The sequence below is a fragment of the Leguminivora glycinivorella genome, chromosome 4, assembly GCF_023078275.1.
Source record: "Leguminivora glycinivorella isolate SPB_JAAS2020 chromosome 4, LegGlyc_1.1, whole genome shotgun sequence".
In the NCBI taxonomy this organism is placed as follows: domain Eukaryota; kingdom Metazoa; phylum Arthropoda; class Insecta; order Lepidoptera; family Tortricidae; genus Leguminivora; species Leguminivora glycinivorella.
Window position 1 is genome coordinate 6,359,434 of NC_062974.1, and position 24,099 is coordinate 6,383,532.

At 36.2% G+C, this 24,099-nt stretch overlaps 1 protein-coding gene across 1 annotated transcript in view; it reads right to left on the reverse strand.

The window, feature by feature from the left end:
- Positions 1-7,925, reverse strand: part of LOC125225169 (probable G-protein coupled receptor 158) — a 259,716-nt gene extending 251,791 nt beyond the window's left edge. Inside the window, exon 1 of the mRNA XM_048128746.1 lies at positions 7,733-7,925. Within this exon, the coding sequence (XP_047984703.1) occupies positions 7,733-7,925 (193 nt within the window). The remainder of the gene's footprint in view (positions 1-7,732) is intronic.
- Positions 7,926-24,099: the final 16,174 nt, after the last annotated feature.

The window sequence follows — 24,099 nt, forward strand, 5'->3', positions numbered from 1 at the left end:
ACTTGCAATTGCATAAAAAAAAAATAATATAGTGCATTCTTACACAGATTGACTGAGTCCCACAGTAAATAATGAGTGATAAATATCAATTAATTTAATTTGTAAGGCTGTCTATCATTTTTCACCATGTCTATCACGGTCTAACAAGTACGTAAGTGCGAAAGAGATACATGACAAGTGACAAAAACACGAACATGATACGGCCACAGTAAACGGGTAGGACGGACAGCCATACAGTAGAAGTATAGTTTTTTCCTTTCTTTTCTTTTGATGCAAGCACAGAGAACCTCCTATAGAGTGGCAATCTTGTATATTTTGTTCGCGATACGAGTCACCAGTGTTTGGGGTGCGAGGAGCGGGCGGGGAATGTGTTAAGCGCGCTGTGATTGGCCGTTTCAAGGACGGCGGGCAGTCGCGCCAGATGAAAAGGGACAGAAGTATGACTGTCCCTCTACTGACGCCAAGTGGCCAATGTAAGTTGACCTATGCCGGCTCTGAATAAATTATAAATATGACTTATTTGTGGAATGTAATGCCGTCTGTTTTTAAATTTGAGCTTCTTGTTACCTTTCCACACCATTTCACACTACAGGTGGACATCTTTAAGGAATCAAAATACCCTTTTCCAATTTTTTAGTGCGAAAAACACGCGCTGCTTTCGGGTCTGTTACTTGGTCGATACTGATCGGGCACGGCAAGCGCCCGCGCTTATATCAGTGCAAATACTAGGAAGGCTGGCTACCGCGAGTCGTCTTGTAATGGATGTCTATAGGGGTTGGTCTTTGGATGCAAGGGAACACTAAAATGTTATATACATCCTGTTTTTAAGAGTTTTGAATGATTCACGGTTATTTTCATTAGAACTTAACTGTATTTGATCTAAAGGACTTTCCCTTAAAGTTAACGAAAAATAATAAAAACAGGGGGACTTATAATGACCGGGATATAGACCGTGATTACCTTTTTGATTTTTGTCGAGCTCCCGATATTTCGACGCAGCTGCATGCAAGGTAATCACGGTTTCTATCCCTGTCAATATAAGTCACTCTGTTTTTATTAAATTCCGTTAAATTTGAGGGAAAGTTCTTTAGATCAAATACAATTAAGTTCTCTAAGAAACTAGCGTCTTTACTCTTACGGTTATCGTGTTATTAAAAAAATAATAGTTATTTGTTATACAAGGGTGCAAAGTTGTATTTTAACGACGAGTATGGAATTGAAAATCGAGCAAGTGAAAGGATTCTATAGTTGAACCACGAGCGAAGCGAGTGGTTCGAGAATAGAATCCTGAACTTGCGAATTTTTATCCCACGAGAAGTAAAATACTCGTACATTTGCACCCGAGTGTAACACAAAATTTTTCCCCTCACTATAACGAGGAAAGTACAACGCAAAAAACGCGTTTATCACTAGTTCCACAGGTGGTAAAACATCGTCATCACAAGATTCAATCACTTTTATCAATTTTAAAGCAGAAACAATTACTATATTCAAGGTCAAATTACTTTATCCACTAGTGGATAAAATGCGTTTTTACCTGCTGGTATCAAAGGACAAAACACTTGTTTCCGAGCTAGTGAGGGGAAAAGATAATTACTGAAAACCTGTGTGAGACAAGCTTTACCACTTCCTAATGTTATTTGTTTTGACATGTGCCGTCAATCACTTGACACTAACTTGAATTTTATTCTTAAGGGTCTCTCACACTAATAAATTCATTTATTATGTATGAAAATGATGTTTTATTTTGTTTGCGAATTTAACTAAAAGTGATATACAGGGTGGTTCCTGATAATGAACCAACGTGTATAATTTAACGGAAAACAAAAAAAAACACGGTGTATAAAACAATAGTGCAATAAAGTGTTTACTAAGTAAGTAAGTAAACACTTTATTGTACAAGAAAAGAATACAGCACATAATATTTCAAATAAAAAGTTTCAGTACAAAGGCGAACTTATCCCTTTAAGGGATCTCTTCCAGTTAATCTTTGAGCATTTGAGGGAAAGTTTGAGACGGTAGACATCCACATAATACAAAATACAAAAACAGCCCAAAAACTACAAAACTTACTAAAATTTCAGTATCTCCTACCGACCTCAGTAAAAATATTATTCGATTTAAAGTTTTTGGTAACAAATACTTTAAAAGTTTACCCTCAAAGTTTCATGTTAATCGATAAAATCCGCATAAAATTAGTTGAGCAGGAACTCAAAACTGCTTCCTTGTAGCGAACTCTTAAACTTGCAGTCTTGTAGCGCTACTGGGCATTTATCCCCTCAGTCTTTATAGTTCATTATCAGCTCGAAACTTTCGGGAAATTCAAAGTTCCTCGTTTTCTGGTTGCTCTTGTTAATGAGATTTATTTTGAGTGGAAACTACTTTGAAATCTTTTTTTTTTTTTTTTTTTTTATTATAAATGGGCTTACTCTTGACCACAGACTAGCCAAAGGCAAAGACGTGGCCTTCGATGGAGTGAGATCGGATTTGTTTTCGAAAATGAATAGGTATTTTATATATATAATTTTTTTTTATACTACGTCGGTGGCAAACAAGCATATGGCGTACTGAATGTGGTATGTGATTAAAAAGTAGGAATAATCTATATTAAAACCAAGAACGATTTAATACTCGACTGACATAGACCATACAAAAAAGCGTACCCCTGAAATGTATGGGCCTTTTAGGCTTAAAACTAGATGGCGCTGTTCATAGCCTTCATAGTGGCCAAAATCATATTTTCCTCAAATATTTTTGCGTGTTTTTATTTTTTATAAGAACAAGTGACATATTTCTTGATTTTAAAATCATGATATCACGTCAATATACATCTAAAAAAAATTTGTAGGCAAATCAGTGTAGTTATGATAGTATTTAATAGGTGGCGCTAAAAAATCGAGGTACGATTCTTAGTATGAAGTATGTAAATCCTATATAAATAATCCTTGATTAAAACTTTGATTTTGTGATTAGACAAAAATACAGTGAATTTCACTGTCTGCTTGTAAAATTACGAGGAGACTAAAAACATAGAGGAATAAATAAGGGAAGAATTGAAACTCCATACATCAGTAAATGCGAGTTATTTGTAGTGACATCTAGCGACAATCACGCGTCAAATAGCGTAAATAATCAATCTTTCCGAACAGATCAGTAGTAATATTTTGAAGAGAAGGGTGTTATGTATTAAAACAAAAATATACTTTTTCGTTTCTTCCACTGTATGAACACATTAACTAATAACTATAAAACAGTCCAAATATCATTTCTTAGAATTATTAATGATAAAATAAGAAGTTTTTGATCTTGTTCAAATAATGCTCTTCATTTATTTTAAGTATAAGATAATTTAAAATATTGCCGACTCAATCTTTAGAATTCACGACGAGAGCGAGACATGAAAGAACATTTTCTGATGTAAAAGGAAAATCGCCTAATTAGTTAATCGCATTTAGACGTTAATTTAAGTAAATGTTTAATCCATTTCATTCAGCCGAGGAATATTTTCACGCCTTGTCCTTTGGGTAATAGAAATATCATTCATGAGAGACAAAGCTATATTGAAATACCTACCTACTGACTGAATTCAACTTCATAATTGTATTCAGTAAATAGGCTACAGTACGGGGAGATAGCTCGGTATCTATATCTCGCTATTCGCTAAGTGCACGACTAGTGATGCCCTAATTTTGTTGGCTTTTCCTTATTCATTTATATGGTGTTACTAGCTTTTGCTCGCGGCTTCGCTCGCGTTAGAAAGAGACAAAAAGTAGCCTATGTCACTCTCCATCCCTTCAACTATCTCCACTTAAAAAATAACGTCAATTCATCGCTCCGTTTTGCCGTGAAAGACGGACAAACAAACAGACACACTTTCCCATTTATAATATTAGTATGGAAGTATGGATATTCGTACCAACGGCGGCCTATAGCATTAATGTTGGACATGCCGATGAGATGAGATTTATTTGTGACAAAAAGCGCCACTCTGTCAAACACGTTGCCAATAGCGAGAATTTGAAGGTAAATGACACACCAACAGTTCATGGTCAAAATGAACGTACCTAAAAGGTTATTTCCTATTTTTTTTCATGATGTTCTCGTTCTTATATTATCTATGTCTATGTTCTTGTTATAAAAATCATCTTAGCCTTCAAAACAAAAGCACGCCGCTTGCACGATTTCTTGCAAAAATTGGTTAAAAAGAAGATGAGACGCACATCCACTACCATACTTATTATATTACTTATTATACCTTTAAAACTATATAAAATATTTGGCTGTGATAAGCTAGAACAAAACAAATAATACAAATCTCCTACATTTTTAGGGTTCCGTAGTCAACTAGGAACCCTTATAGTTTCGCCAGGTCTGTCTGTCCGTCCGTCCGTCCGTCCGCGGATAATCTCAGTAACCGTTAGCACTAGAAAGCTGAAAATTGGTACCAATATGTATATCAATCACGCCAACAAAGTGCAAAACTAAAAAATGGAACAAAATGTTTTATTAGGGTACCCCCCCTACACCTAAAGTGGGGGCTGATATTTTTTTTCATTCTGACCCCAACGTGTGATATATCGTTGGATAGGTATTTAAAAATGAATGAGGGTTTTCTAAGATCGTTTTTTGATAATATTAATATTTTCGGGAATAATCGCTCCTAAAGGAAAAAAAAGTGCGTCCCCCCCCTCTAACTTTTGAACCATGTGTTTAAAAAATGTGAAAGAAATCACAAATGTAGAACTTTATAAAGACTTTCTAGGAAAATTATTTTGAACTTGATAGGTTCAGTAGTTTTTGAGAAAAATACGGAAAACTACGGAACCCTACACTGAGCGTGGCCCGACACGCTCTTGGCCGGTTTTCTATTTATTAGAGTGCTACTCATATTTGATAACGTTTGTCACATCTACTTTACAATGATAAATACTCGTACGCTTATGGACGGGCAATTCCTTAAATTAATTTTAGTTTGACAATTTTCTTTTTATCAATGATTTAATAGAATCATTGAAAGTGGTATTAAATAAATAAAAAAACAACATACATTATAAAATATTGTCTTCGGTTACCGCGATAGTTACTCATGAAATAAAACTATGGAAACGGATTAAATCGCGAAATAAATTATACGCGATTTAATCCGTTTCCATAGTTACTATATCACTAATACAAAGTAAATTGTATATATTGCAAAAAATTGTTAGCTGTTAAGCAAAATTAGTGTAAGATTAGATTTATATTACGAAAACTAAATCTGGAAGAGGACACTGACTTCTGTAACACAGGTTTTACCTAGCTCAGAAGTCAGGGACCTACACATCTGGCTGTACGGTACATTTGCTCAATAAAATATTTTATTTATTTTATTATTTTATTATAGTTTTATTTCATAACATTCATTATGTTATTATATAAATGAGTGGGCCAGTTCAAGAAAGTATTATAAACATACGTTTGTTTTATACCACACGATGACATAAAATACGAGAAATATTTACGACCGTTGTTACGTAACGTTGCTATGACAATTTTCTTAGAATGTAAGAGATATTTTCGTTTATTTATTTTTCGAGGGGTAATAATATACATACATACATATAATCACGCCTGGGTAGACTGGGTAGGCTATAATAAAGGGGTAGGCAGAGCATAAAGCACATGAACTACTAAGTTTCAGTGCCACTCTTGGCAAAAAGTGGTTGAAAGAAATCCAAATTGTGACATTGCAGTGACAGGTTGCCAGCCTCTCGCCTACGCCACAATTTAAGCCATATCCCACAGTTGACTTCTACGATACCCACGGGAAGAAAGGGGGTGGTGACATTTAACGTAACGTAACGTTATTTATTAACGTGTGGTGATGGGTTAAGACCCGTCACCACACGTTAATAATTATGATCAAATAAATATCATTTAACTTTGTTAAGACTAATAATTATAGCAAGTGTCAACAATAAATAATTCTTCTTTTAATACATACTTACAGCATACAATGTAACTATATCAGCAATAGTTTAGTTAATTATCGTATTTGACATGCTGTCAAAATTTAGTCCTGTTCAAGGGCATTTTCAGAATTTGGGTCCCCCCGATTAGCAAAAGTTGGTAAAATTAACTCGCTGTCAGTTTTGTGACGACAATTAAGCATACAATCTGTCTAAAAATGTACTTACTTGTTCCACATTCTGAATGTAGATTATCGCTTAATGTTTATGTAATGAACACAAAAAAATATTTTTATTGAAATTTCATGCTTAGTTATCGTCACAAAACTGACAGTGAGTTAATTTTTGTTAACAAATTACGCTAATTGGGGGGTCCCGAATTGTGAAAATGCCATCAATAAAGATTTTGGTATAAATATACAGAAATCTGTAATGTGACGTATTTTTTGATCGGAAATGGCACAAATGTTTTAAACCTACCTATTTATTTATGTAATCTGACGTCCTCGTTACTCGTAGGTACGACATCTCGCTTGCACTAATGTGCAAATTTGCAAGTAAAAATAAGATTTTTTCTTCTTTATATAAACTAGAAAATCTCTTTTTTTATAATTTTATTTTAACCGTATTTTGAATGGGGCAATGTGGGCAGCCTGCTAGGCACCTTATATAACGAAAACACCTGGGAATTATTTTTTATTCGTAAGCCTTATTTAAGTGTTTTATTATTATGTTAGTTTATATGTTTTACGTTACTAAACATTTAATGTTCGAAGGCAAAGACTATATCAGTAACGATATAGGATATTGGGATCGATTTTTTTTTTAATTTTGCACGTTTGATTTCTTCACTTTACAATGTGGAAAACAACGGAATGCAATTTTTCTTGAATTTATTTGACAAGTATTGGACATAGGTAATTAGGTAGTACTAAAGAAAGCTAATCGAGCACATGGTTTATTTCTTGCTTTAAAAATCCGATTTAACTTTGGTAATTTTGATACTAAATTGGTTTAAAATTTTCTGGATGGAATGCTTTTATCACTCTAATTTTTTTGTTATCTCATGGTGCTCACGAATTATAATAATATGTATATATTTAACATAGATATGTGTGACTCCCTTAGTTTAAAAGTTATCGGATTCAATCTGCACACCTATTACACCTACATCAGCGTTCAGAAATGCTGTGTTGCTTTGCTGACTTAGGGTCGGTTGCATCATACCGTATGTCACCTTAAAGCGTTCGTTAAATGTATTGTATGGGAAGTTCCATAGACGTCTGTTGCGTGACGATGATGTGTCTGTCAAATGTGGTTGAAGCAACTGGCCCTATACCAAAAAATTTTTTTAGCTTTCAAGCTAATATATTATATATAAAAACAAGTGGTTGATATTTATGTTTCCATTTCAATACTTCTTTTTCGTAATATACCTTCCACTGAAGTTGAATCTTGGGCCAACATTTGAAACATGTTACGAGTAGGGTGTAATGTATATACCTAAGTGACGTTAATAATTAAATCAGCACATTTTTACGTCAAGTAAACGTTACTTCAACATTATTGAAACCTAAAAAAAATGAACTTTTATGGATATTTTTCTTCCCAAGAAGATAAAGTAAAAAGTTGTAAAATAATACCTCATTATTGTCATTGCAATTGTCACTGCTTGGCCACTAAATAAAAAAAATATTTTTTGCTGTACAAAAGCGACTCAAAAAAGTTTCAAAACTTTAACCATTTACCGTAACCCTAAAAAAAATCATTCTTCACAACAGTACCTAGCTCACTGCTTTTCTCGGCCTCGATGTCCTGGGCCACCAGCTCCCTGGCCCGATGTCTCGTCAAATGAGTCCTCGACCGCCCATGCCTAATGAGGGTCCTGCCAGTATGGCGCACATGTTTCACAACATCACCCTTGTATTCACTGTGAACCAACGACGCGACGTAAATGAGGAGTAGCGTACGGAACATCACGGCGGCATCATGCGTGCGTCCGCCACGAGCGCGCGCGGGCTACTGAAGCTGAAGTTTGAATTTGGAATCCAGTTTGTTCGCAAGGATTTGAGCGGCCTGTAAGTTTTAACAAGGTTTAGTTTGGTACACGTAAGGTAAATGTAACTGGCACATTTTAGTCTAATTTAAGAGTTTTGAATGACACATGGATATTTTTATTAGATAGGATAGGATGGGATGACGACTACATAAAAAAATGGCGTTCTGTTTAGTCCGTCAGGTAGATCGTCCAAATGGTCCAAAACCTGAACACATATTTTTAGCTTTTTCTAATTAATGAAAAAATACAAAGGTATAGAGCATCAAAGTTCCGGAGTGGGGGCTTGTGACGTCACTTCTAACTAATAAATTGTACCTAGGCGTGACGTCACGGGAAACTTCAAAGCACTATACCGTCATCATTTTTCATTTACAAGAAAAACGAAAAAAAACGTGTCTAATATTCTCTGATCATCTATCTGACGGACTAAGTAATTAGTTTTTTTAGTCGTCTCGCCTATTATGTTGACCGGGATCATGAATACCGTTTTGATTTTTCTCAAGCTCCCGATATTTCGACGCAGTAACATGCATCACGAAATCATGATCACAGGAAACATCCGTGGTCAATTTAAGTTCTGTTAAGTACTTTTATTGACAATGACTTAAGATTGAAAGTGGCATCGAGTGGGACGCTGTCGGCATAGTATAATAAAGAGTACTATCGTACAATATGGCCACTCCCGCTCCCCGCTGAAAGTGCCGCCCACCCCATCTCGGTTACCTCATAGTTACCGCTTGTCAAAAACGCGAACCTGTCATATCTCACTCATACAAGCATAGTACGCGTTCACCTACACTAGCTTAGACTGTGTGCTAGGAACGCGCCTCTTTCATATATTTGATCGCCAGTGTCCGAGGTGTTTTGTCGGTGTCGAGCACTGACATAAAGGGGCATTTTCAGAATTTAGGACCCCCAATTAGCACAAAGAGTGGAAGGGTCAGTTGGAAGTGGAAGACCTAGGCGAACTTTTCTTGTTCAAATCGGGGAAATATTGCAAAAAGGCCAGGTCAGAAGTACTCGAAACCGACGAGCGTGTATGAGAAACGTTATGAAAGTGTGTGAAGCGAAAGTGATTTGTCAGGATCGTAGTAAATGGAAATCCGTAATCTCTGCCTACCCCTCCGGGAAACAGGCGTGATTGTATGTATGTATGTATGTATGTAATTAGCACAAGTTGTAATAAAAATTAACTCGCTCTCAGTTTTGTGACGACAATTACTTAAGCATAAAATCTGTCTAAAAATTTACTTTTTTCACATTCTAAATGAAGATAATCGCTTAAAGTTTATGTAATTAACACTAAAACCATATTTTTATAGAAATTTCATGCTTAATTATCGTCACAAAACTGACAGTGAGTTAATTTTTGTTAACAACTTACGCTAATTGGGGGGTCTAAAATTTTGAAAATGCGAAATTTTACAAACGATAGTGTCACTTACATTTTATTAATTATTATAGGCATTTTGGGACTACATAGCTTAAAAGTAATAATTTGAAGTTTCACCTTGAAACTGACACACACAATATCATAACAAAGCGACGTATCGTCTTCATAATAATATTTCTATAGGACTAGATGTTTATGTACATGCAATGATATCCATACTAATATTATAAATGGGAAAGTGTGTGTGTCTGTTTGTTTGTCCGTCGTTCATGGCAAAACGGAGCGACGAACTGACATGATTTTTTAAGAGGAGATAGTTGAAAGGATGGAGAGTGACATAGGGTACTTTTTGTCGTTTTCTAACGCGAGCGAAGCCGCACGCAAAAGCTAGTACGGAATAAATATATAGATCATACTGAGCAAAGCTTTAAGCTTATGATTGTAATTGAATAAATAAATATAATATAAATATAAATATAAATATAAATATAAATAAAGCATATTGTTGGAATGTCCCGAAATCACGTACCTATTGAAATTATACGAGATTATTAATATCCATTTTATGATTAAATACGAAGACATTAAAACTGAAACTTTCACGATTATTACTCATGATTATTACGAGTATACGTACAAACCCCGGCTCGCACCAGTGAGTTTTTCGGAATTTATGTGCGAAATGTCATTTGATATTTGCCAGTCGCTTTTCGGTGAGGGAAGACATCGTGAGGAAACCGGACTAATTCCAATAAGGCCTAGTTACCCTTTGGGTCGGAAGGTCAGATGGCAGTCGATTTCGTAAAACCAGTGCCTACGTCAAATCTTGGGATTACTTATCAAAGCGGACCCCAGGCTCCCATGAGCCGCGGCGCATGCCGGGATAACGCAAGGAGGATGATCGTCACTTTATTGCTTTATTATATGTTAAGGTTGTGGATAGGATACATATTTTTGCCACTAATCTAATATCTTGACTATACTTAAAATGGAATATTTTATATCATGCACGAAATAAAGCATCAGATATTTATAAGAAAAACATGGACAAGAGGAATTTTGAAATTCAATTTGTATTTAGTAAGTCGGATAGAATTATATGAAGTAAATGGGTTCACCGTGACGTCACTGAATTCGATTTCATAACCGCTCTTTCGCTGAAATTTGTTGTGGGGGTTTTCGCGACAAATCGATCTAGCGTAGCCTTAGATCCCGGAAAACGCGATTTTCGAGTTTTCATTCGCGTTAGTAAACGTAAAATATGGTCGTTAATTTCGCCGACCGCGCGTCGGCTCCGCATAGCTCAGTCGTACGAGGTATGTAGGTCTAATATTCGCAGACAGATCGCAAGTGTCAGGGTATCGAATCCCGGCCAGAAATTAAGCTTTTATACGTTTTGCATTTATACGAGTTTTTTTTTTATCTACAGACGTGATATTAATCAAATAGAAGCGAGCTTCGCTCGGTCGCCTAGATATTTAATATTAACTCTAGCCGAAGTCACAATAAGAATCGTCAACGCTTCGGGGCATTTTCGCGAAAAATGATTCAAAAACTTTTTTTCTTATATAGGTCAATTTTATGTTTTTCCTACTCAGAATCACGCGCCATTTCGATCCTACTAGGTAAAAAAAAGCGTCCCAAATTTATTTTTTCTACTTCGATACCATTTTTCAAACACTTTGTACAGCGATTACAAAGTGGAAAGAATGCAAAGTAATAGAAATTTTTGGGACCATTTTTTGTCTCTTGTTTTTTATCCTAGATCGAAAGGGTTCGTGATTCTGAGTAGGATAAACATAAAATTTACCTACCTTAGAAAAAATATTTTTGGTGATTTTTCTCGTGAAAATGCCCTAACGTGGCGAAACGCAGTATGGCTCTGTCATGCCACTACAGAAGAGCAATAAATAGGAAGAGCTACATAGCTACCAGACGCTTACGCTTTGTGACGCTAACGACCCTGAAGACGATCATATAGTAAGATTAATACGGTAACAAATTGTGAAACTTGAATAGAGCTTGTGTAATTAATACTACAGAGGAACGTAGAATAACTATAAATAAACCCAAACCGCTACACCTAACGCCTACGCCGCCCGTCGTAGTAGCGTAGCGCAATAACAAAGAAGCATCTTTGCATTATCTAATGTTTAAAACTACGATAATCTAAAACTTACGATAATCACTACACCGTGGGCGATTTGTCATGGGTCCGGCGACACATTTTTATTAAGTACTCGTCGTAAGGACGTCTTGTTACACCAATACGTGTATAGGCATAAAAAATATATACCGTGTTTTTTTTTTCGTTAAATTCGACACGCAGTTAGGTTCATCATCAGGAACATCCCTGTACATCGCTTTTTGTTAAATTCGAAAAAATATTTTTTTTTGTTTCCATAGGTACATAATAAATGGATTAATTAGTGTGAGAGAACCTTATTCATATTTAAGTCATTGTCAAGTGTTTGACGGTACATGTCAAAAAAAATACCGTCTTGACTAGGAAGGTAATTGTGCCATTTGATATATTTGTAATTTTATAAAAAATAATAAATAAAAATCATTCACTACTATTATTGTCAAGTTTTTTCGGTTTAAGTCTAGAAATGAGTGGCGCCCTCGTTTAATTTTAACAATTTAACTGCACACGGTGTAACCTGAAAATTAAACAATTTTAGCAACATATTTCTATCACATTTTAAAACTTATGACATGACACAAATTGTGATCAGGGAATGCGCTGTCGAAACTTTTCCGGATTTCAGCTGCATGATGCTCTGGTGTTTCAACTCTAGTGCTTCCGCTTCAAAACTCGAGTCAGGTTGTCACGCTGCTTCAATTAAGTCGTAACTAAAGTTCCTAACTTGTTAAGAGATTCTATTCCTTTGTAGAAACTTAGATCCTTCAAAGACACAGGTATTATCTCCGCTGTAACTCGGTATAAGACAAATAAAATCTATGAAGAAACATAATTATTACCTTGTTACGAAAGAAACATTAAGAAAAAAATATGCTCGGCTTTGTTTGATGCACGGTTAGATGTCGCTATATTTAATACTTATTTGACAATTATATCACAAAGTCCAATTGTCAAATCTGCAGTTGAAATATTTTAATCCTGGTGCCGTAGCCGAATGGCATATTTGCGACGCGAAACGAAAACGAAATGCCGCGAAAGGTAGTCTGGCTCTGTCGCGCCAATACGCAAGAGCGATAGAGATAGATAGCTACGAGCGTTTCATTTCGTGAGCGTTTGTGCCATTCAGCTACGTACCCTGTTTCGAGAGATGGCAGTCCTGCATAGACTGCAACTGCACATTTTACTTTGACAATAATCTTCTACTCGTATTTTACGGTCGAATAAGATTAGATTCAATTTGCTTTTATTACTTTATGTCAAAGACTAAGCTCATGACCAATAGTGCAACAACAAAAGTAGAAGTGGATGGGCGAGAAATAGGATATGTCCATGAGTATATATACCTGGGCCAAATAGTTTCCTTCCAGGAACGGCAAGATAAAGAATTCGCGAGACGGACCGAAAACGCCTGGAGGAGCTTTTGGTCCATGAAGGAGCACATGAAGGGAAACCTTCCAATATCGTGAAAAACTCATGGACATGTGCATTCTCCCCATCCTTTCTTACGGAGCACAGACTTGGTCTTTGACAAAAGCTCAAAAATCCAAACTCAATGTTTGTCAGCGGGCCATGGAGCGTAGTATTTTGAGCGTGAAATTAACCGATCGCATTAGAAATACAATACTGCGCTCCAGAACGGGAATAACTAACGTAGCTGCAACTGCTGCCAAGCTTAAATGGGACTGGGCGGGACACGTCTGCCGGATGCCGGATGCCCTGTGGGCCAAGATAGCCACACGTTGGGTACCACAAATTGTAAGGCGTCGCGGTAGACCTCGCCAGAGATGGCGCGACGAGCTTGACACCTTTGACGAGGACTGGTGGGAGACTTCAGGGGATAGGGATGCGTGGAGGAATTTGAGGGAGGCCTTTGCCCAACAGTGGGACAATACGGGCTCTTAATAATATAATAATAATTGCTTTTAAGAAGACTTTAAGATGCTTATGTCTAATATTAACTTTTACTCTAATGTCGTATCCCGAGCAAATAAAACCTATCTCGAATGGAGCCGTAGCCGGTGAACTATACGGTATCATTAGCTCGCGTGCTAAAACGAGCAGGTTTCATGTTTTCGCCAATCTTGATGCTAAATGTAACAATTTGTTAAACGCAGCCAACGAGGCCAACGTGACATGATTAAGGTTAAACACATTATTTCTTGTAGCATGCATGTATCGCGCGATACATAGTTTTTACTGAAATCGATCTTTATCCAGACATTAAGCAACCTTTCTGACCAAAACATTGATCAGTCATCATCGTCATTGGCCACAACATCTTAACAGATGATTGTTGCAGTGATTTTATTGTGTGGTTCCGGTACATCGTCTTTGGTGGCTTAGTAGTTAAGTCCGATGGCAGCTTGCAGCACCACACCATTTGCCACATCTGTCACAGGTGAAACTTGAGTCGAGAGGAGGAGGAGCTCTCGCTCCTTTTCTGCTTAAGGTTGTCGAGCCAGGCTTTGTCGTGCTCCGTCACCCCGTCGGATAAGCCACGGCGCCATTCAGGTCTCATGCTAGATCCTCTTGATCAGTCTTGATCAGTGTAATTAAAATTAATATATTTTGATCATAACAACAGTCCCATACTGAGTCCATCCCACAGTGAAGTTCGTATATCGGTAACGTTACTTTATTCCTTTAGATTAAATCCATTATAGTGTGTTCAATCACTAGATTTAGTCAATTTGTAAACTGTAGGTTGGTACTTGGAACCACCATACAGTCTTGTATCAATTTCATTCAACGGGTCGTAACAATATGCCAAATACAAAAGTCTTGGCAAAGAATACCTTTTTGTACCTTTTGGCGTAGAAACTCTAGGTCCATGGGGTCCCAGCGTGAAAAAGTCGTTTACAGAAATCACGAAGCGTCTGGTTGAGGTAACTGGTGACCGAAGAACTGGCGACTTCTTCGCACAACGTAACATTGCGATACAGCGAGGAAATGTCGCCAGTATCCTTGGTACAATGCCTCAAGGGCCTGTTTTATACATTACCTAGCTTTTAAATTTAGTCGTAGTTTCTTAAACTTATAATATATATATATATATATATATATATATATATATATATATATATATATATATATATATATATATATATATATATATATATATGTTCATGTAAATAAAGATTTTATTTACAATATGCCTCATTTTGTATGGGATTATAAACATCGCACCTTATACGCACCAAGCGGGACGTTTTGCAATTTTGGAAACACAGCTTATCTACTAGAGTTTTTTGCTACCTAAAAAACATAACGCTGTCACGCTCACACACAGGGGTGATATGTGGATTCGTATCTGCGATAACCGTGAAAAATGTGATAGCTATCTACTGCGAGGTCGACAGACATGACCCGATAGACTACATCCCTCGTCCCGCGGTCCTTGCTGATATATAAAGTTGCAAACAATCTAAAAAGAAGCAAAATCTACACTATTTACAGTTCAGTTTCGAAGGAACTTATTTGTCGAAGGATATTAGAGTTTGGATAAAATACTAGTATCCAGACGACGCGCGACGAGCTCAGCGACATGGCGTATACCAAAGTAGTGATGCGAAAGTTATATACAATACAATATAATACAAATACTCTTTATTGCACACCTTGATAAAATATAACAATACAGAACACGAACAAAGGTAAACAACAGGCGGTCTTATCGCTAAAGAGCGATTTCTTCCAGACAACCTTAAGTTAAGTTAAATAGTTTAACTATTTCGCTTTTTTAATGTAATGTATTTTTTTAGGTGATTTGCAAATAAAGTTAACTTTTTGTCATATTTCCGATAAGAGTTTAGTAGCATTTATTTTGATACTCAAAATTGATATTACCTATGAAGAAAAAATAGTGTCCAAAATTTTCACACACAACACTTTAGTATATATATTTTGCAAAAATTAAATGTTCCAATGATTAACTTCACCTATAATTAAGAAAAACGCGAGTGCACTTTTCCTGAAAATATCTTTTTAACTTAAAGGTCGGAAATCGCCTCGAAAATTTTGAAAACAGGGGGCCGATTTTTGAGTCTCACGCGTTCGAATTCAGAAAATTGTCACTGAAAATAATAGGCAATTCACCGTTTTCAACCGGTATTTTAGTGACAGTGAGACTCAAAAATCGGCCCCCAGGATGCTGATGCTGACGCTGCATGGTGACATTTGACAGATAGATGGAAATGCCTTAATTAATAATAGTAATATTGCAGCAATAAGGTGCCTATTGCCTGCACAACCACAGTTTACCCATATCTCACAGTCTACTTCTACACCCACTACACTGAAGGGAAAGGCGGTGGTGTAGGTACTTGGCCCGTCACCACACAGATAATAAATAGGTAGGTGCTAAAGTAATGTTATGTTTTCAAAATGGTGGGCCATTATTCGCGCCCTGTTTATACTTTATAATCAAATCCATCACTCATCGAGATGTTTCTAACCTTAAGAATTGTATTGTCTGTTGCATTACACTAGCTCTAAAAAAATATACACACATCTTGGTAAATTCTAAAATTAAAACTTGTATCAAACATCACAACGTCTGAATTAGAACACATAAATAAATATCGGGAACGAATCTGAAACACGAAGGCCTTTTAGACGTAATATCAATCTCAGAATAACTAAAAATAAAACAACTCGTAGCCATCTCTAGCTGAATAGAAGTAATAACAGTAACAAACATGAGACATAGTCCGATTGGGACTCTTCATAGAAATATCTCGTTGTCTTCGGGAAAATATCCAGCTCAAACTTGAAAACACTTACATTTTTAGGGTTCCGTAGTCAACTAGGAACCCTTATAGTTTCGCCATGTCTGTCTGTCCGTCCGTCCGTCCGTCCGTCCGTCCGCGGATAATCTCAGTGACCGTTAGCATTAGAAAGCTGAAATTTGGTACTAATATGTATATCAATCACGCCGACAAAGTGGTAAAATAAAAAGAGGAAAAAAATGTTTTGTTAGAGTACTCCCCCCTACATGTAAAGTGTGGACTGTTTTTTTTTTCATTCCAACCCTAAAGTGTAATACATTGTTGGATAGATGTTTAAAAATGAATAGGGGTTTACTAAAATCGGTTTTTTGATAATATTAATATTTTCGGAAATGATCGCTGCTAAAAGAAAATAAAAGTGTGTCCCCCCCCGCCCCCTCTAACGTTTTAACCATGTGTTTATAAAATATGAAAAAAATCACAAAAGTAGAACTTTGTATAGACTTTCTTGGAAAATTGTTTTGAACTTGATAGGTTCAGTAGTTTTTGAGAAAAATACGAAAAACTACGAAACCCTACACTGAGCGTGGCCCGACACGCTCTTGGCCGGTTTTATTAAAAATACAATTTGGTAATTCTTAGTTTGTTATGGCGTGCTTGTCCGCGTGCACTAGTATTTTATATTTGACAATGTAAGTACGAGTATTGTGAACTGAAACGATTTTCAGAATATAATCAAGATTTGTTATCGGCAGAGATCGGACAGTTGGACGTCATTTGTATGACGTTTTCGGAAAATTAACCTTATGTTGTTAGAATGAAAAGCGCTGGTCGCCCAGCAGTAAGAGCGTGCGACTTTCAATCCGGAGGTCGCGGTTCGAACCCCGGTTCGTACCAATGAGTTTTTCGGAACTAATGTGCGAAATGTCATTTGATATTTGCCAGTCGCTTTTCGGTGAAGGAAAACATCGTGAGGAAACCGGACTAATTCCAATAAGGCCTAGTTACCCTTCGGGTTGGAAGGTCAGATGGCAGTCGCTTTCGTAAAACTAGTGCCTATGGGATTGGGATTATTGGGATTAGTTGTCAAAGCGGACCCCAGGCTCCCATGAGCCGCGGCGAATGCCGGGATAACGCAAGGAGGGTGATGATGATGATGTTAGAATGACGCCCAGTTGTCCGATTTCTGGTTATCGGTGAACTCATATCAATACTCGAGTTAAATCAATCTCCTTTTTTTATAAGCATAATTATTTTACATGATCATATATTTGTTTTACAAGGGAGCAAAAGTTTTCGTTTAAGCGCACGTGCTAATATTGATACCCGAGCAAGTGGAAGATTACAATATTGAACCGAGCGAAGCGAGTAGTTCAGAATACATTTGTAATTCAAGGCGTTATGAATGTTTTAAGGCGAGTGAAACACTTTTTCACCACACCAACACGAGAAAAATATTAAATGTAAAACATCAAAATGTTTCAAATTCATATAATTTTTTTAATTTATGAATAAACAGCATTTCAACGTAAATTCTACCAGGCACCGTTGGGCACAAAGTCAAATTTTGTACCTATAAAATTACTCTGCACACTTGTGGATAAATGCAAATTCATCATCAATTTTTTGAAAAATCACATAAGCTTTTGACCAGTTAGCGTGGTGAACAAGTACTTATTTGAGCTTCATTTTGTCAAAGAAGATGATTTCATTTCAAGGAAACAGTCAATAATTATGACTTAAAATTTAAATAAATAAATAAATAAATATTAGGGACACCTTACACAGATCAACTTAAACTAAGCAAAGCTTGTACTATGGGTGCTAAGCGAAGATATACATACTTAGATAGATAAATACATCCTTTTATACATAGAAAACATCCATGACTCAGGAACAAATATCTGTGCTCATCACACAAATAAATGCCCTTACCGGGATTCGAACCCAGGACCGCGGCTTAGCAGGCAGTGTCACTACCGACTGAGCCAGACCGGTCGTAATTTGGCAGAATAATAACTAGCATTGTGACCAATACGTAGGACAGATTCATAACTAAATTCGTCAGGGGCGTTTTTCGTTCCCTTACATGACTATCTTCCAAGCGCGGATCCAGCTTCGTGCCCAGGGGGGGGGGGGGGGGGTCACGTGGTATATTTGTATGGCTAACCTAGGCTCCAGGGGGGGGTCATGACCCCCATGACCCCCCCCTGGATCCGCGCATGCTATCTTCTTTGTTTACTCAAAGAATTGAGAGTAATACTCATAAGTAATGAGAATTCCGGAAGTTCAACGCATTTTGTTAAATATAGTCTGGCATTATCCAAAATAAACATTCTCATGAATATTACGAAATGAGAGATTAATGTTCGCATATATTTCGAGAATTCTCACACCTAATAATCCACCTTTGCCGGTGAAAATTGTATTAGGAAAAGTTAGCGAATTTACTTCTGAGAGTAAATGTAAGCAGGCTGAAGGATCATTGCTTTTCTTGTCAAATACCTAATTACTTTCAAAGAAGTTAGACTGATTACACGAGCGTATACTTTGAAATTAATTGCCTTTTTTACTTAAATATATAATTATGGGAGTAGGTGTAAAAACCGCTGATAGCCTAGAGGTAAAAGCGGGCAACTATCAATCCGGAGGTCGCCGGTTCGAGCCTTATGTGAGTTTAATAATTAAATTTTTAATTTTCGAAACTTATTGTAGTTTATGTGCTTTTGTCACTTGACTAATCCCGTCGAATGGCACTTTCAAGAAAGAACCCGCGTGTCATTAGCCCTACTTACTTCGAACACTTACCTGCCGATATTAGGAATGAGCCATGTGACGAAGCATTTAACCCTCTGTACTCTGTAACTGAGTACATGGAATTGAATTTGTGATAGCATGCATTTGATTACACTGATTTCGGATTTTATTTCATTTGTTAATTTTATTGTGCTTTGTGTATTTCTCTTTGTAAATGACGATCCTTATTGGGAGAAACTATTCATTTTATTATTTTCAATTCATAATGTAATTTTGACGATCATGATGAGAAGATAAACATAACTTTGGCATGTAACAAATTTATAGTGTAATTTTTATCATGAAATAAAGAAATCTAATCTAATCTAATCTATGGAGTGACATAGGCTGTTTTTTGTCTCTTTCTAACGCGAGCGAAGCCGTGGGCAAAAGCTAGTAATAAATAATTATAAATGGGAAAGTGTGTGTATCTGTTTGTTTGTTCGTCTTTCACGACAAAACGGAGCGACAAATTGACGTGATTTTTAAGTGGAAATAGTTGAAGGGAGGGAGAGTGACATAGACTACTTTTTGATTCTTTCTAACGCGAGTGAAGCCGCGGGCAAAAGTTAGTCTTAGATGTGTTATTGTTATTACATATTTGTTTTTGTTATCCAGTGTTTGACCCCATCGTGTTTCTTCAGTTGAAATTAAGGGAAGCTGGGGCCAAATACAAATAATTTCTTTAGGAAATGAATTTCTTGTCCCTTATGTTTATAAATTTATTAACAGTTATTTGTTTTACCAGGAGGCAAAGTTGTTGTTTAACCGCACCTGCCAATACACGAGCAGGTCAAATATTATTTCAATATTAAGCGTTGCAAGGGTTTCAACAAAACTTTTAGCACACCGGCACAAGGAAAATACGAGTTAAAAGACATGAAATTAAATCAAATTCATCAATTTTTTAAACATTTCTGTTTCAAAAACATCATGTAGTAAGGTTAATCCTACTCAACATCAAGTTTAAAATTTGTATAAAATCATTTTGCTCTCCTGTGGATAAAAAGAAACTTTCTTATCTGTTTTAAAATAATCAAGACAGCATTTACCACTTGGTGTGGTTTAATTTAATGACTGAAAAAGTGTATCACGAAGTTTATTCCTCCCTAATATTATTTATTTTGACATTTGACGTCAGATATTTGACATTAACTTTTATGTCTTCTTTCAATAATAATAATGTATGATAAGATTTATATAAGATTTATTTACTTCATAATATAAAATCACAAAAAAAAAATTCTATATTAACCTATATGAATGTATTATAGTTAAATTATGATCATTCTAACAACATAAGGTATTCCATACATATGAAACATCATACAAATGACGCCCAACTGTCGGATCTCTGATTATGATTGTCAAGTATATACGTATTAAATATGTACGACAACGAACAAAAGAAAACTCGAAGTCCACAAGAAGCGATGTTGTAGGTTTATTTTAATCGTATGGCATACACAAAAAAACAGGCAGTTATATGAATGTCAGAGAATACACATTAAAATACAATTACAATTTAAACTAAATGTCAACATTCAGTGAGCTCAGCCACGCAATTGCGTCGGGTGTTAGGCGCAGCAGGTCTTCTGGTGGTCCCGAGTATGAGTTCAGAGGGCATCGCTGAATTATATGCTCCATAGTTTGGACTTCTTCGCCACACTCGCACATTGCAGAGTCTTTCCACCCCCATTTGTGCAGACAGTAATTGCAGCGGCCGTGACCCGTTCTCAGTCTATTTAAGCGACACCACAATTTCCGGGGGAGGTTGAAACCTAATGGTTTAGAAGTCGGATCTATGTGGGAGCCAGCGGAAGCAGTAGTCCATTCAGTTTTCCATACTTCAGTCACATTGAAACCATTTAGTGTTGTTGTTGATGTTGTAGGTACTAGGCTAGGAGGCTTCTGATAATAATGAACCTAACGACGTGACGAATTTAATGTAAATCAAACAAATCACCCTCCTTGCGTTATCCCGGCATTTACCACGGCTCGTGGGAGCCTGGGGTCCGCTTTAACAACTAATCCCAAGATTTGGCGTAGGCACTAGCTTTAAGAAAGCGACTGATCTGACCTTCCAACCCCAAGGGTAACTAAGACCGTATTGGAATTAGTCCGGTTTCCTCACGATGGAAATCAAACAAGTATGATGTATTATTTAATACAGGGGATTTTTTACAAATCTACCTCTTCTGATTTTTCAATAAACGTGTTTTATTGCAATGAACTTTAAACCACCAGGAAAAGGCAAGTGGAGTCGGGCAAGGTAAAAGTTACGAAATAATTAAAAAGTTCCAGCTTAAGAGAATAGGGGACTACCGACCTACGAACGTACAGTCATCTAATTTGAATCCTAGGCCACTGTAGAACCTTTTCAGCGTAAATGTCCAAGTTGACTTCGTTCGCAGCATTTAATTAATCCATACTTAATATTATAAATGGGAAAGTGTGTGTCTCTTTGTTTGTCCGTCTTTCACGGCAAAACGGAGCGACGAATTGACGTGATTTTTTAAGTGGAGATAGTTGAAAGGATGGAGAGTGACATAGGCTTATTTTTGTCTCTTTCTAACGCGAGCGAAGCCGCGGGCAAAAGCTAGTTTTATATAAAAATAACTACTTTTGCTATTAAGTACCCTACATACCTACTCCGTAATATATTATTTCAATTAAATAAGTTTTTTTGCAAAAAAATCATTTTTGGAACAAGCTATTATCGCCGACTGTACCTTTCTGTCAACAGTCATCTGCTGCTTTCCGAGGCGTTTCCAAACCCCTTACTCGATGGGGATACGACGTTTCATAATAGAGTTCCTATGACCACCTTTCTGCTCCATCATCAGATCAGTTCCATGATACCATAATATTGCATTGTCACGTGATCGACATATGTGTGCAAAATTTCAGATCAATCAGAAACCGGACAGTGGGTCAAATTTAGCTTCTACGTTTTGACCCAAACTAACATACTAACAAGGCAAGTTCAATAAAAGCTTGTAAAAAGGTTATTTTTAACGTATTATTTTTTGTTTGTGTTTTTAAAGTCAAAATAAATATAAATGTATGTTTCACTAAAGCGTATTTTCTTTAATGCGTTATTTGTTTCTTTTCCTTGAAAATAAAACTTGTGTTGAGTACTCAACGTTAACCATCTTGCATCTTGTTTTACGGTAACGACTCGCATCGGAATAAAGTTTCAGGCCCCGTAGCCGAATGGCATTTGTGCGACGCGAAACGATAACGAAACGCCGCGAAAGGTAGTCTGGCTCTGTCGCGCCAATACTCAAGAGCGATAGAGATAGATATCTACGAGTGTTTCGTTTCGTGAGCGTTTGTGCCATTCGGCTACGTACCCAGGTTTTATAAGTTATATATTATTATGACGTTTTAAGAGTCATAAATAGCTTCTGACAGCGATACTATAAATTTTAAGTATATTTATTTTTAAGAAAATAAAGAAAAAAACTATATTTCGACTGGTTTCGATCGTTTGCATGGTTTGCAAAGGTTGAAATCCCTCTTAAAAATATGTACGGTCTGATGACGTGGCAACTTTACCTTCTGTGGTAACATTAACTTAGTTATGTTTTATTTTTAATCAATCAATCAATCAATCAATCAATCAATCAATCAATTATTTATTCGTGATAACTACAAAATACACAAGTAAGAAAACAGAAACAGCAAATAAAATAAATTAAACATACAAGTTACCACGAAATGGTCCCGACTCAGCATAAAATGCTAACCCAAGGGTCACAAAGTAAAGTTATACACTTCAATGATATATCTCACATTCAATGTAAGAAGCTTAAACAAAACTCAAATATGTTTTATTTATTTTTAGTAGTTTTTTTAAGCTATCATTACTCAATAATAGTATACTTGATGGCAATGTTGCCATAAAAGGTAAAATTGCCACATTTAATTAAATAATTACGATATTAATAAAATTATAGACTGAATTATCTTAGTCGATTTTTTTGGCGCTGGTTTTGTTATCTGTTTAGTAAAAATTTTTTTTCTATTATCCGTAGCAGCAAGCATCCATTTTTAGATTTGGAATTTAATACCAACGATTTCATTTTAAAACGGTTTCCAAATGTAAAAAGAATGAAACCTTTTTTTGGTCTACTTTAAATTCGTCTCGCTCGTCCATAAAATGGGTGTAACGAAGTGTAGTAAATTCTTTGCAACGCGAAGTTTTGCGGCTGACGGATATTTAGCTGAGCCGAGAATTATAGTCGGAGTGCATCAGTAGCCTTACCATGACTTTTTTGAGTTAAAAAATACGTTACGTTTTCAGTGAGAGTTACGGAAAATGTATGGAAAAACTGAACAGCGCTCCAAGCGGAAACGCTCACGTACTAAAATTTTCATCGGTACCATAAGTTATCAACGTGTTTACTCCGAGTTTTCAATACGTTCCTAACTTTACAGCTAAGGCGCTCTCTTTCTGATTGTATGAAGTCAATAGAACCAGAACTATTTGACAGTCTCTAGTGAAAACTCAATACTTTACGTGAGTAATCATTGACAGTCACTAGCGTAAAAGTAAACCACCAATTCACTGTGATGTGTCATTATTACTGTCAAATTATATAACAATCCCACAACATTTTCTCGTTTATATTTGCAATTTTAAATACAATTATGACTAATATGTATTAATTTATAATATTACGTGTAATTCAAGAACAGCTTACATGTACCAGTTAGTCAGTAGTTCGATAAAAAGATAAACCAGTGATGAAACCAGTGTTTGATACTTTTACAAAGGTAATGAGTTATATTTATTCATCATTTTGTACTGTTTAGCTACAGTTGAGATGATTATATTGGTTGCTTTCAGAAAAAGAAGATATTATTGAAAACAATATTTCCATGCCAGCCGTATGGTATTCAGCAAACCGAACGTAGAAGATTGTTCAAATTGATAATGATTGAGGCAGTTAAGAATCAACTGATTACCTACAGCAGCAGGCAGTACCAATTCATGGGCATGTTAGTTCCTCAATGCACAATAC